We start from the raw sequence: 15,430 nt of genomic DNA, 5'->3' as shown, positions 1-15,430 counted from the left end.
AGTACTGAATAAACAGATATATTACAAAAGTGACACATAAATAATCTTGTGAGGAAACTATATTTATTTATTCCTGTATTTGTTTCATCTTAATAATATGAAAAAGTAGTTTAGAGTACCTTCTTTTTTGTCACTCTGGCTATTTTCAGCATGAGGAAACACTTTTTGCAAGACCGCTAGGATGTTGTTGAAGCTTCTTTCCAGCAGTGGCCTTATGATGGGAGATAGTGCATGCCCTGAAGACATCACAGCACGTTGCGAAGCAGGCACAATATTCTGCATTGCATGGTAAAAGTCTTGAGCACTAAGCACTATTGAGGAAACATCCAGCTGCAGTTTATGACTGCTAGCATAGATCTGGGGATAACGCCTCCGCAGCGCAATCAGGGCGGCTTCAGTGCACAGGGCCTTGATATCAGCTCCACAGTAGCCTAATGCACAAAAGGAGAAGGACAGCAAAGGTACATTCATTATTCCATGCACCAACTTTAGCTAACATCATCATCAATACTAAATCAATAACTATGTGCAATTTTACCAGCAAAATGAAAACTAGCCATTTAAAATCACCAAACAAAACTGCTGAATAAAGGGCTGAATGCTTACATTAAGATTAAAAATGTTTTGAATATTTTTAATTAACAAAAACATAAGCTAACAATATTAAAACAAGCTATGTATCTTAAGTATGTCCTCGATATAAGCTTTAAAACAAAAGCCATGTATTATGTGATTAACTGATTACAATGTACAACTTTTTTTTTTTTTTAAGAGACAGTGTCTCAAAAAAATAAACAGATAAGAGACAGGGTCTCACTCTGTTGCCCACCCAGGCTGGAGTGCAGTGGTGCAATCCGGCTCACTGCAGCCTCTACCTCCCACCCTCAAGCGGTCCTCCCACTTCAGCCTTCTGAGTAGCTGGGACTACAGGCATGTGCCACCACATTTGTGTAATTTTTTTATTTTCTTTTATTTATTTTGTAGAGATGAGGTCTCACTATATTGCCTAGGCTGGTCTCAAACTCCTGGGCTCAAGTGATCCACCCGCCTCGGCACCCTGAAATGCTGGGATTACAGGCATGAGCCACCACAGCTGGCCTACAACATACAACTTTCTTTAGAAAAAAAGTTTTAAAAGAATAATAGTTTCATTTCAGTCCTTCATCAATATTCACAATCATTAGGTTAGTCCTCATGACATTATACTTACTTATAAATGATTTTTTCTAATATTATTAACTTCCAAACACGTATAAAATAGTATATAAAAAGAAACTTCAAAAACAAAGCTATTCTACTACCAACTCTGAGTGCAACCAACTATTAACATTCAGTTACTCCCATAATTATCATTTAAAATTGTAATTCATCTGATAGTTCCAAATATATTAAAGTAAATAAGAACATTAAAAAATATTTCCATTGATTTTCCACATTAATTTTCTTTGTTTAGTTTAAAATGACTGATAATCTAATTCTAAGCGTTATACCAACATGGGGTATTATTACCCATGTTTAATGGATGATACAATCAAACAACAGATCAAGCCCCAGTGTTTTTAAGTCATTTCATTCATCTGAGTAACAAATACATACAAAAACACATGCTCTGTTGCATCCTCATCACAAAAAGGAAGAAAAGCTCAAACTAGCCACACTGTTTTTCCTGTTAGCAATTAAACTTGCATTTGGCCACAATTATCAGTTATGCCAGTAGGGGGAACCATTCGAATAGTTATAGAATATTAGACCCTAACTAAGCTCCTCAACAAACAATACCAGGTTTATTTTTATTTTATTTTTGGGAGACAGCATATCGCTCTGTTGCCCAGGCTGAAGTGCAGTGGATGATCATGGCTCACTGCAGCCTTGAGTTCCTGAGCTCAAGAAATCCTTCTGCCTCAGCCTGCTGAGTAGCTGAGACTACAGTGTGTACCATCACATCAGGCTAATTTTTTTATTTTTATTTTTTGTAGAGATAGGGGTCTCACTTTGCCCAGGCTGGTCTCGAACTCCTGGCCTCAAGCAATCCTCCTGCCTCACCCTCCCAAAGTGCTGGTGTTATAGGCATGAGCCATCACATCTGGACTATTTATCTTTTTACACCTCACAATGACCTTACAGAACATTTAAATACTCAACTAAAAATGGTGATTACAAAGGAAAACTTATTAAAAGTTAGGGAAAAACTTAATATGACCTAGAAGAACTTAATTCAGAAGACTATAAGCAGATTAAGCACTAACATTGTTCCACGACAGCAATCTGTCTCACAAATAATTCTCTGGATAACCAAATTTACCACTAGTGTCTCATTTTATTTTCTATTTCTCAAAGAATAAACCTGGAAAAAAATTACCTTTTCCTTTTGCATATATACCTGTTTCATTAATTCAATAATGTATAGAACACTAGCTCAAAGTTATAAACAGTTAATAAAATAATCCAAGGATCTGATTATAGAATGTGAATTCTGTCTTCCATTTCAGAGGAAATAAGGAATATACTACCATCTTCAAACAATATAAACAATTACGTTTCTATTTCTTCTTTAAAAGGATATACACAGTTAATGAACATACTATATGGTCCTATTTTAAGTGCAAAAGCCTAAGTTTAAAAAAATTAAAACTCAGAAACAATTAAGGCAAAACAAGTAATTAGCCACTAGAAGGTATTTTACATAGTAAATGTTACCCATAACATTTATGTTTGCCATAACATGTTAATTACATATATAACAACAATGTATTATTGTTCATCTTTCCCTCATTTATTCCAGACAAAGAAATGATCAATAGACCCCATTTAATGAGGCAGATTTTCACATTAATTATTATAACCAACAGACTTATAAAGGAGGAAATTTTTTTACATTAGCTTATAAGTAAGAATTACCAGTTTATATCTGTGGTTCTCACCTTGATTATCCACCTGAATAAACACTGAAACTTAAACAAAAAAAACGGATTCCCAAGCCCCACAATAAACCTAGTGAATCAGAATCTCTGGGGGCTTGATGATATGTGCATTTCAAGAAAGCTTTAGAAGTGATTCTGATACACACAAAATTGAGAACTACTGATTTAACATACTTCCTTCTAAAACTTTAAAAGTGCATCATAACCATGGCTAAATGGGTTACACTTAGGGTAACCACATGCGCTGGTTAAGCCTCTTGTTCTGCCATAATTAATAGCACACCTTTTCACTCTCAAAGAGTCCTTGTTTAGACAATAAATAATATGATCATTCTAGTAATACTGAAAATATACTACAGCCTTTTAGGAGTTAAAAGTTAATATTTTTAAAAGTATAAACATCCCTTTCATAACCATACTAAATCTACCATTACAATTCTAATACTCTGTGAACACATTTAGATATCAAATAAAGAGCATTCCTGAATACTGCTATTAAGATAGAAATTGTCCTGAAAGACTGAAAACACAGCTACTAAAGAGGTTAGACTAGAAACAAGGTCATAACAAAATTTTATGAAGTTTTAAGTACAGCATCACACATAATGAAGGCCCACAAGACAGATACTTCATTGAGACTCTTTCATTGTTTTAGTTCTCTCATTGAAAATGGAATAGAAAAATATGATTAGAGTTGAGTGTTTCATTAATCGTAAGTTCCTACTATTTATGCAAATGTTCCTGATATCAATGTATATTGAGTTTTTCACTATGCAAAAATCACACCCAATATGCATGCAAAAACCTCTAAGAACTTGGGAATTTCAAGGTAAAAGTTACCAAATCCATAACCTCTAACAAAAGGTCAGCTATCTTCACAGATGTTCATCAAGACTACACACTCTTTTATTAGGCATAAATGTCAATGAACTGAACCTATTCATGTTAAAACATGTTTGGCATACATACACTAAGTGAGTTTGTAATGGATTTAAAATTACTATTTCACTCCCGTTTGAAGATCTGAATTTTTTTTTTTTTTTAATGTGAACCGGTTTCTCAGATGGAATGAATGTCTTAACAAAAAACAGAAGTCATTTAATTATAATGGATTTTTATGTCACTGTCCAGGAAGAAAATGGTATATAAGCAGAGTCTGCAGACATACTACCACCCCACAGAGGGGAAGAAAAACAAGGTAAGAGAAATTTATCAGTCTTGTAAGAAATTATACCATGAAAATTTAAAAACTTAAGAAACTGCCTAAAAGTTAAAAAAAATCACTTGGAAAAATGAGAAGTATTGTCTTTGGAAATGCAAAAGGAAACTAAGATTCTATTATTTGGGATGAAGAATTAAACTAGAGTGTATAATATTTCAGATGGTAGACAGGATAATAGAAAGTAATTTAGAATACCTATCTCTTAGGGAATTTCCAAAATGATTTGACAACTTGACTTCTGCTTATTTCAGTTAAGGATCATTCTGTGACAAATTTACAGAAAAATCGACAGATTTCCCAGTCTGATCTGAACTCTAGTAAAATATCATCATAAATAAAAGGGGTCTATTTTCAAAAAGGGAAAAGACTGGATTTTATACCAAATACCACCCTCTCCCATAAAGCAGCACAAGGCTTTGCAAAGGTCAAGCCAAATTAACATGAAATGTGTTTGGCGCATGCTCTCTTATACCAGGCAAAGCTTAAACTGAAGTAGTGCTGGAGAGATTTACGTTTTCTCCTCACCAGAAGATGTCGAGGTCTTTGTGGTTCAAAAGCTGAGGGATGCTGCTTCGGAGATGGAAGTCCCTGTGGATGAAGAGGATAATTTGGATGTAGCTAACTGAATGGACTAATGTTCTATTTAAGTTTTAATTATTTGATGGTGGATCACAATGATTTTTTAAATTAAGTTGTTCTTTTTGGCTTTGGTAACTTTAAAGTTTTCCCAAGTAAGTTATTGTCAGTGGACTTATTTGGGGGATTTCTTCACAATGCTTAAAAAGTTCATGAAGATTGGTTTTTTTTTTTTTAATTTATATTTTTCAGAGTATGAGAGGAAAACAGACAAAAGAGGGGGAAAGAATGAAGGAGAAATACCTGTGTGTATTTTCAGCTGCCTAATATTGTATGCCTTTTTATTTCAGACCTAATTAGAGTCAAAACCCTGAATTCCATCTCCTATGTGTGATCATCTGTGCAGATAAAACACTCTCACCACGTCCTAGCAGGACAGTAGCGTTCATTCACTCTGTGGAGAGATCTTCCACTCTGTGAAAAATTTAGAGTTAAATTGGAAAGTTTTATATTTGGGGAAATACTACCAAATACCATTAACTATTTTCTTTGAAGACCTCTCCCACCCAACTTCTTTCTAGACCACAGGAATGAAAATGAGCCCATTGTGTAATCTGCAAAGTAAAAGTAAAAGGCTGCAGTCCTGCTTTGACATGGACTTTTCTCTCTCAAGTTTAAGCTATTCTTCTTAGTAAAATTTCTAAGAGGGAATGATATTCAAAAGGAGACCCTGTATTAATATTATAGATACCCAGCACTCAGTGAAAGGCATGTTATTATTGAGCTTTGTTAACTAAACACCTAATGGCAGTTAAAATTCTAATTTACAAGTACTCAAACTTTTAAGTGAAACAGTTAAAATAACTCTAAAATATAAAGGCAGAGCCAATCTACCCCACAATCAAAAACATAACTATGCTTATTCACACTCCAAACATAAGGGGAAAGGGAGGTTGAGCAGAATAAACAATGACAATCAAATAATTCAAACAGTAACACTCACCAACACATTTTTCAGCCAGTTCACCTAAAAATGCATCTGACAATTTTGGATTCCAGTCCCTGGTATGGATCTGTAAGATGTGTTTTCTTGCCTAAGATGAAAAGCACAGATACATAAAATCTTGCCCAAGAAGAAAAGTACAGATAAAATATTATCAATCCTTCAAATACGTTAGGTGGAACAAATTTTGACTAACCATATCTCATTAAAACTTTTATTTTTAAAAAATTTAAACACCTTAGCATCTATCTACATCAACTCTGATTCCAACAATAAATCTGGGAGACATGTAGTAGAGATCTTTTCTGTGTTTCACAACCTAAGACATTTAATGTTGTGATAGGTGAAGAAAATTGACTGGCAGCATATAACAACTAAGTGACTCATGTGGGACTAGAATTCAAAATTATATTTCACTTTTCCACCATACCACTTTTACCATTTGAAAATATATGAACAAAAAACTTTCATGTTATAAAAGTTATAGTCATAATTTTAAACAAACTTTACATTTCATAGAATTTGTGGTATTATGATCAACAATGAGCAAAATAACAAGTAACTTAAACTTGAAAAAAGCTTTTAATTTGAAAAGTATTCAAGTTTAAGTAAATATCATGCATGCCAGTTGTGGTGGCTCACACCTGCAATCTTAGCACTTTGGGATGCTGAGGCGGGAGGATCGCTTGTGTCCAGGAGTTCAAGACTAGCCTGGACAACATAGTGACATCCTGTCTCTGCAAAAAAATTGTTTTTCAATTAATTGGGCATGGTGGTGCACGCCTGTGGTCCCAGGTAATCAGGAAGCTGAGGTGGGAGAGTCCCTTGAGCCTGAGAGGTCGAGGCCTGCAGTGTGCTGTGATCACGCCACTGCACTCCAGCCTGGGTGATAAGAGTGAGATCCTGTCTCAAAGGGAGAAAAGAATATATATATATATCATGCATATTATTACTTTGTCAGTTAGTTGATGCTTTGGCATTTAATACATGGTACTTCAATAAATTTCAATTAAATTCATTGAAAGATCAAAGTGTTATAAACAATTTTACACTGATTTCAACATTCTCTAGCTTAAATCTACAATCAAAATTTTAACGTCTTGCTTTCAAAACAAACAGAAATTCATTTTTCTAAAATAGTTTTTCTGTTTTTGAGACTGAGTCTCGCTCTGTCGCCCAGGCTGAAGTGCAGTGGCGTGATCTCACTCACTGCAACCTCAGCCTCCAAGGTTCAAGTGATTCTCGTGCCTCAGCCTCCTGAGCAGCTGGGATTACAGGCACTCGCCACCACACCTGGCTAATTTTTGTATGTTTAGTGAGACAGAGTTTCACCATATTGGCCAGGCTGGTTTTGAACTCCTGACCTCAAGTGATCCACCCACCTCGGCCTCCCAAAGTGCTGGGATTATAGGCGTGAGCCACCGTGCCCAGCCTAAAATAGTTTTCTTAAAAAAACACTAACATATAAAAAATCTATAATCAGCTGATACTAACCACCACCAACAGTCAGATCAGAATTTTGTTTTCACATCTGCCTTCTTTGGAGAAAATTACAACACTTTTTAAAAACTGAATATGCTTGTTCCCTCAACACTGCTATCTAAGCTTCTTGAGATATGAAAAAGCAAATTATAACCAAGATGATAACATCTTACTGACTTGATGAGGGATTTGGGGACCAGCAACAAAACAGAACAACTACAAAGTCATCAAGATAAATCTTGCTCAAAAAGTTGACAAAATCTGGAATCAATCGCTACAGTTTCAATTCCAAGTTCTAAGTTAGGCATTCAGCTATGAAAGTTAAAGCAATGATATGACACTTATTTTCTTCCAACGTGAAGTATCTGCTTGAACAGATACTAAAAAAAAAAAAAGTCCAAAAGAAATATCAACCTAACAGCATATATATTCTGTAAGATGACATTAAGAATCTATACAAACTTCATTAGCAGCACAGGTACTGTGCTGCTAAGGGTGATTACAAGACCCTTAAAATATTAAGAACATGTAAAAAAAAATTATGCTGGAAGATATCCCAAAAAGAGATCCATTCTTATCCTCTCATTTCCCTAAAAAGAGGTTTAAAGTAATGAAATTAATTATTAAAGGTTAGCAAGTTATTTTCAGGTCCCTAATAATGCTCTTTCCCTATATAATCCAATCAAAGTCACCTTCCTTTTGTCACACTAAAAACAAGACATGGAATGAAGAAAAAATTATTTAAATGTAGAAATCAAGAAATGTTCATTATGTATTTTACTCTATACGGCATACCAAATAGTAAGTCAAAGGGCTTCCTCTAATAGAAAGTAACTTCTATTAAACATCAAAGGCAAATTCAAGCCCCTCATTTTTCAGAATCTACAAGTACACATACAAATATATATTACTTATAACAATCATAAAAATGATGATAAAGGAAAATAAAAGAAATTAAAAAGCATTACTGCATATGGAAGGTGTGTACTATTTTATGCAAATAATTAACAAAATTATAAAAATTTGAAAACAAGATTTAGTTTTATTAATCTTTTACTTAATCAAATAGCAAGAGTCATGATATTCTACTGGCCAAACCACAGGACTGAGACACTGACCGGTATCACTTTAAATTAATGACCCAAATGGGTCCTTATTACTACTACCCTTAATACTTCCCTAGGTCATTCATTATGCCTTTCTCCTAGCAGACTATTTCTCACAGCACATCTTCGCATTCCACTGATGACCATGCCTCCCAATTCACTGAGAAAATTGAAGCAATCAGAAAAAAACTTCCACAGATTCCCCACATCCTAATCACCAAAGATGTCCACCCATCAGCATGTGTGCCAACAATATTCTGTCTTCTCTCTATTGTCACAGATGAACTAGCTAGCTCTTATCTAAAGTCATTCATGCCACTTTTATGCTAAATCCTATCACTTTTTGCCTACTGACATCTCTCAATTTCACATAAAAATTTCCTTTTCTACTAGATTTCTTCCGTCTTGAAAACAATGAAACACATTATCTTGCCCCTGCTTCCTTCAATATCATATCACCTAAATTCTTTGCTTCCCTTTGCAGAAAAACTCTTTTTAAAACATATCTATATTCACTCCCTCCAATTCCTTCCCATTTTCTCTTGAACTAACACACTCCAATTAAGCTTTTGCACCCACTACTAACTGAAACTGTTCTCATCAGATTCACTGACGACCTACATAATGATAAATACAATGACCAATTTTCTGTCCTTAGCTGAATGGACTTAGCAACATGTGACATGGTTAATCACACCCTCCTCATTGATACATTTTCTTCACTTGGCTATCAGAACACCCCACTCTCTTAGTTTTCCTCTTATCTTACTGACTGCTCTGTAAGAGAGAAGACTTGGTAATCTCATCTAGTCTCAGGACCTTAAAAACTATTTAAGGGAAAAAGGTAAACAGCCAGCATAGGCCTTTCCACAGACCCAGGCCTGAGAATAACGACCTTATATTTCAGTCTCACAAAACTGTTTGCTCGTAATGTTAGAAAGAGAAAGTTAATGTGGAAAACTATGTTCAAGATCCATGCTGTGCAATATAGTAAGTCATGAGCCACACAATGCTATTTTATTTAAATTTTAAATTAACTAATACTAAACAAAATTTTAAATGCAGTTATTTAGTCACACTAGCCACATTTTAAGTGTTCAATAGCTACATGTGGCTAGTGCCTACCACAATGCATACTGCCCAAAGAACAATGCCAAAATAGAACACTTCCATCATCACAGAAAATTATATTAGACAGTGCTGTTCTAAACTTTTAAACTACTGTTAAACCCTTGATTTGCGTGAACTGAACCTGGACTGTGAGGGCTGTGATTGGCATATAGACTCTGAAGCCTACTTAGCTAAGATAGAAGACAGAAGACAATTGGGAAATCAAGGAAATGGCTTTCCTGTGCTGTGTCTCAGAACTAAGCACATTTCCCCATGTACTGAAGAGTATAAAAGCTGTGCTTGGACTGTTGTTAGATGTCCCAAACAAAAAAAGTTGATGCTTCCCCACAGTGAAGTAGACTGTACCTACTTCAGCCCTATCTGCTACAAATAAACACACCAATATGCACTCATACATTCCTGAAGGTTGCACTTGTGCAATGAAAATAATGCTGTATATGCTATGTTTTCTGTTCTGACAAAGCTAAATAAATCTGGTGCCAATTTAAAGCTTGTAAATTAGATTGTCAATCCAAATCTGAGTCAACTACTGGTGATTGTAGAGACTGATGTCAAACTGAGGAACGAACTGCTCTACACAGGGAAGCCATTGCCTTTGTTACTCTATGGTCTTCCATACAGTCCAAATCACTAAGACTTTCACATCTAGGTATATAAACCAGGCATTTCACATAGAGGTCTAAGAATAAAGCTATACATATTCACATACAATATATCCTTTGCATGTATCTCTTCCTCTCAGATTTGAGTTTCTAATGAAAAGCCAGTCAGATTATACTAATCAAACCAAGAATAACATTAAAAGTTTCAAGCTGAATTGGGGAAAAAAAAACGTCGTATATCATATTATATACTATTTACATAATCAATGATAAACATTGCCCTGTATTATTAATACATTCTTTTAAAAAAAACTTTATACCATAATGAATAACGTTTGTTGTTTTTAATTAAATACAGCAATTTCTATGAAAATTTGGACACTGGGTCCTTATTCATAAACCCACTAATACTCTATAAAAACATTATTTTACGAGAATAAAGTTACTTTGGCTAACTAGGGACACATAAACTGCCATACAGGACAACTACTACAACCTGGAGGACTAAAGCACAAGTAAGTATCTACAGTGACCTATCAAGAGCTTTCCTCTTACTATCTAAAAATCATAAACTTTCTTATAATTGTTAATAGAAAAAAACTGCTCCATAATTACATAGGTTTTTAAAGTATTAAGTAAGATATCCTATAAGCACAAAATCTGAACAATGAAAATTCATAAAATATCACCCTCAGAACATATGCCTTATAGTAGAATTACATATAAATATTAACATATTGAAAACAAAAACTCTTACCTTTTGATCAGGCAGGTTGAAGAGGAATTCTCTGTCAAAACGACCAGGTCTCCTGAGTGCAGGATCTATAGAGTCAAGTCTGTTTGTAGCACCAATAACAACAATTTCACCCCTATTATCTAATCCATCCATAAGAGCAAGGAGGGTTGATACTATAGAGCTGTAAAATAATTTTCAGGCAAAATTTTAAAAAAGAATTGTAAACACTGCTGCTTATGATAACTTTTATCAGTCTTTTTTTTTTTTTTTTTTTTTTTGAAATGGAGTGTCACTCTGTTGCCCAGGCTGGAGTGCAGTGGTGCGATCTTGGCTCACTGCAACCTCTGCCTCCTGGGTTCAAGTGATTCTCCTGCCTCAGCCTCCCAAGTAGCTGGGACTACAGGCGCACTCTACCATGCCCAGCTGATTTTTGTATTTTTAGTAGAGATGGGGTTTCACCATATTGGTCAGGCTGGTCTCGAACTCCTGACCTCAGGCAATCCACCTGCCTCGGCCTCCCAAAGTGCTGGGATTACAGACATGAGCCACAGTGCCCGGCTTATCAGTCTTTAATGATAACAAAATAACTGCAGCATGATTATATTTTAATGCAGGATCAAGTTATTTACAAAAATTATTTTCAAAGGCATTCAGAAAATACAGTAGACACCTAAACCTTGGCAACCAAAAAAAAAAAAAATGAACTTCATCAAAATTAAAAACTTTTCTGCTTCAAAGGATACTATTAAGAAAGTAAAAATATAACCTAAGAATATTTGTAAATCATACATTTGATAAAATATATAATAAACAATTACAACTGAACAACTAAACAATACAAAGACAAATAATAAAATTTTAAAGTAGGCAAAAAGGCCAGGCGCAGTGGTGCAATGCCTATAATCCCAGCACTTTGGGAGGCCAAGGTGGGCGGATTGCTTGAGCCCAGGAGTTTGAGATCAGCCTGGGAAACACAGCGAGACCCCATCTCTAAGTAAGAAAAATATTTTTTAATAATTAGGCAAAAAATTTGTATAGACATTTCTCCAAAGACGATATACAAAACCACATCAATAGTCATTAAGCATAAGCAAATTAAACCAAATGAGATGCCACTTCAAAACCACCAGGATGACTATAATCAGACAGACAGATAATTAACAGCTTTTGATGAGGATGTAGAGAAGTTGGAACACTCATACACTGACTGATTGGTGGGAATGTAAAATGATGTTCCTCTTTTGAAAAAGAGTATTGCAGTTCCTCTGTTAAACATAAGAGTTATCAAATGATCCAGCAATGTCCACAAAAAAAACTTTTACACGAATGTTCACAACAACACTTTTCATAATAGCCAAAAAAGTGGAAGAAACCCAAATGCCATCAACTGATAAATAAGTAGAATAAATGTGGTATATCCATACAATGGAATAGTATTCCTCAATAAAAATAAATGAAGTATGAACAGCTAAAACAACATGGATGAATCTTGAAATCACTTTGCTAAAGAAGCTAGACACAAAAGGCCACGTATTGTATGATTCCATGTATACAAGATATCCCAAACAGGCAAATCTATAAAAAACAAAGTATATTAGAAGTTGCCTAGAGCTTGGAAGGATGAGGGGAAGGTTGGGAGTGATGGCTAAAGGGTTTAAGGTTTCTGGGTGATGAAAACGTTCTAAAATTTATTGTAGTGATGGTTACACAACTTTGTAAATATACTGAAAGTCATTGAACTATGCAGTTTAAATGAGTGAACTAAGCTGGGCACGGTGGCTCACGCATATAATCCCAACACTTTGGGAGGCTGAGGCAGGTGGATTATCTGAAGTCAGGAATTCGAGACCAGCCTGGCCAACATGGTGAAACCCCATCTCTACTAAAAATACAAAAATTAGCTAGGCGCAGTGACAAGCACCTGTAATCCAGCTACTTGGGAGGCTGAGGCAGGAGAATCACTTGAACCCGGGAGACAGAGGTTGCAGTGAGCTGAAGTCGCACCATTGTACTCCAGACTGGGTGACAAGAGCGAAACTCCATCTCGGAAAAAAAAAAAAAAAAATGAGTGTACTGTACAGCTGTTATTATGGAGCCCTTGTGGGGGTCGCTTTTCTGGCTGGAAACCTGTGGCTGGTGGCACCTCTGCCTCAGTTTTGCTTAGACCTGCTGGGCTCATTCTGTCCACTCAACCTGACTGCGCTTGGCTCACACTACCAGCCTATATCCCATGCCTGCCGGGGCAAGCCAGGCATGGGGCAGCAAGGGGTGTTTGAGTGAGCAAGTGTGAGGTCCAGCCACTGCGCACAGTCTGGCATGCCGGCTACTGCAGCAGGGCAGGCAGCTCCAGGTATTGGCACAGGTGCTGGCTCTCTGTGAGGCTGTGGCTGGACCAGGCACACTGCAAGCAGCTTCTATGGCTGCCACTGGGGAACGTGGCGGTTCCTGGAAGCTTGCAGACTCCAGGGACCACAGGGCCCCAAAGTCACAGCCCTGGCTCGGGGAGCTCCCAAGTCTCAGCTCCCTGAAGAGTTGCAGCTCTTCTCTCCTCTTCACCCACAAAATGGCGAGCAAGGGGCATGTTTCAGCCCTGTTTGTATTACAGCTTTTTCAGCCCTGTCATTTGACAGGTCCCAAGTTCTTGTCCTGCATCCAGGAAGAACAAGGTATGCAGACAAGTGGAGGGTGAGCAAGGCGAAAAGGAGCTTTATTGAGTGACAGAATAGTTCAGAAGAGATCCTGGAGTGGGCAGCTCCTCTCCACAGGCAGGTCGTCATGTTGAGTGTTCAGCTCTCAGCACAGAGGAGGTCCTGGAGTGGGTAGCTCCTCTCTGCGGTTGGTCATCCCGACATCTGCAGCTCTCAGCAGAGAGGTGGCCCTGGAGGGGGTAGCTCCTAACTGCAGTTGGTCTTCCTGATGTCCATTTAGCTCTAGCTGAGCCGGGGCTTTTCTGGGACTCAGAGGGAAAGAAGTGCACACCAACTGGTCCACGGGTGGCCATGGGCAGGCCCAGAAAAGGCATCACAACTTCCCACTCCAGTCTGTGGGACTGGCAGCCCAGCCCCCAACCTTCAGGCTCTCCCTAGCCTGAAGGTGGGTCTCACCAGGGACCCGCCCCCTTCTGCCCAGGAACCTTGTCTGCCTCCTGCTGCCATTCATGGTGTCCAAGCTGTTCGTGCCAAGGGGTGCCTGCAGGCCACTGCCAAGCTGCCCTCAGCCACCCCCTCAGTTTCCCTCCCATGCTCATCAGCACCCAAAGTCTGGAGGGGGCTGAGGCAGCAGGGGGTTGGCATGCAGCACTAACCCCAAGAGTGCACACAACCATCCAGACTGCAACAACGCCCAGGCTTGGCCCCAACCTTGCTCCAAGATCAGAGCAGGCGCCGGAGTGGGGAGAGGCCAGGCAGTGGAAGCAGACACTTCTGGGCCTGCGGGGACAAGGGAGGCCTTCCCAGACCCCCAGAGTGCAGGAATGCGAGGCTCCACAGTCATGACTTGGGCAGCTGTAGCTGCACCCAGAGGGCAGGACTCCTGCCTGCTCCCAGGCCCCTGCAAGAGCACAAGGAAGCCCAGGTCCACAGCCACAACTTGCAGCTGCACCCAGGGAGCTCCCATCCCACCAACTCAAAAGGGGTGGGATTCCCATTTGTCCCCAGCTTCCACCAGCTCTGTGGAATGTGCAGCCCCGGCTACACCTCCCCACTACAGCAGGTATGATGACAGTGGCCACTCCAGATGGGCTGCTGCTGCCATCACTGTGAACTGTATCTCAATAAACCTGTTTTTCTTAAAAGAAAAAAATACAATAATTTGTTTTTAATAGATAGCAATCTAGCGGGGGTTTAAATGTCTGGAAATGCATATGACATTTAGTTTCTTTTATATTAGATTTGCATTATCGTTATACTTTTGGACAAATTCTTTAGAATGGCTACCACTTTATGTTCAACTCAAAATTATTTTCTACGTATTTTAGAGTAGTTTTTGAAAAGTATGACTTAAACATTTCTGAATATAAGCGTTTCATGTCTAATTATAACAGAAACTGTAGTTCTAGTAACAATGTTCTTTCTAGTGTTTTCCAACTGCTCTCATTTCTATTCCTTTACTCTTATTGCTAACACCTGCCTGAAATAACTTCTCCAATATGTTCAACATGTTAAAGAAATCATTCTCCTTCCCAAACATACTGCTCTAGCTGTGTCTCCAAAATCTATAAGTGGAATCAAAACGCTAGATATCCAGTGTATGTGTGAAGGAAGGATGTGTGATTCTTCTTTTCAAATTGAGTAACTGAAAATTAGTGACCTAGGTTTCCCATTCAAGATATAAAGGAGGTGAGGAGTATAAGTAGCCTGAAATATAAATTCATATTTAACCTCCAATTTTTCCTTAGTAGCTTCCAATTACAGACTGGCATTTCAAGTGTTTGTTGGAATTTACCTGCATTTTTAAGTGTCTTGTAACTGAAAAGTCTTCAGATGATAGTCTCAGGCATGGCCAGAAACAGAATTACAATCTAACTTAAATTATACCAAAAGTTGTCTTTAAAAGAAAAAAAAAAAACTGAATGGCCAACCCTTGGATCAAAATCCTTTAGCAACTCCTATGATGTAGGGAAATTAAAAGTCCAAACTATTTGACACGATAT

At 37.5% G+C, this 15,430-nt stretch overlaps 1 protein-coding gene across 9 annotated transcripts in view; it reads right to left on the bottom strand.

Annotated features, from left to right (window-relative positions):
• Window positions 1-15,430, bottom strand: part of ATAD2B (ATPase family AAA domain containing 2B) — a 174,313-nt gene that overhangs the window by 73,094 nt on the left and 85,789 nt on the right. For all 9 annotated transcript variants that reach the window (XM_028831940.2, XM_077960071.1, XM_077960075.1 and 6 more), the window contains 3 exons: window positions 10,801-10,960; window positions 5,723-5,813; window positions 120-431 (listed from right to left, as the gene is read on the bottom strand). In XM_028831940.2, the coding sequence (XP_028687773.1) occupies window positions 120-431; window positions 5,723-5,813; window positions 10,801-10,960 (563 nt within the window). The remainder of the gene's footprint in view (window positions 1-119; window positions 432-5,722; window positions 5,814-10,800; window positions 10,961-15,430) is intronic.

Source organism: Macaca mulatta, chromosome 13, assembly GCF_049350105.2.
Source record: "Macaca mulatta isolate MMU2019108-1 chromosome 13, T2T-MMU8v2.0, whole genome shotgun sequence".
In the NCBI taxonomy this organism is placed as follows: Eukaryota; Metazoa; Chordata; class Mammalia; order Primates; family Cercopithecidae; genus Macaca; species Macaca mulatta.
Note: the sequence above shows the minus strand (reverse complement) of the source record. Positions and strands in the feature narration are given on the sequence as shown.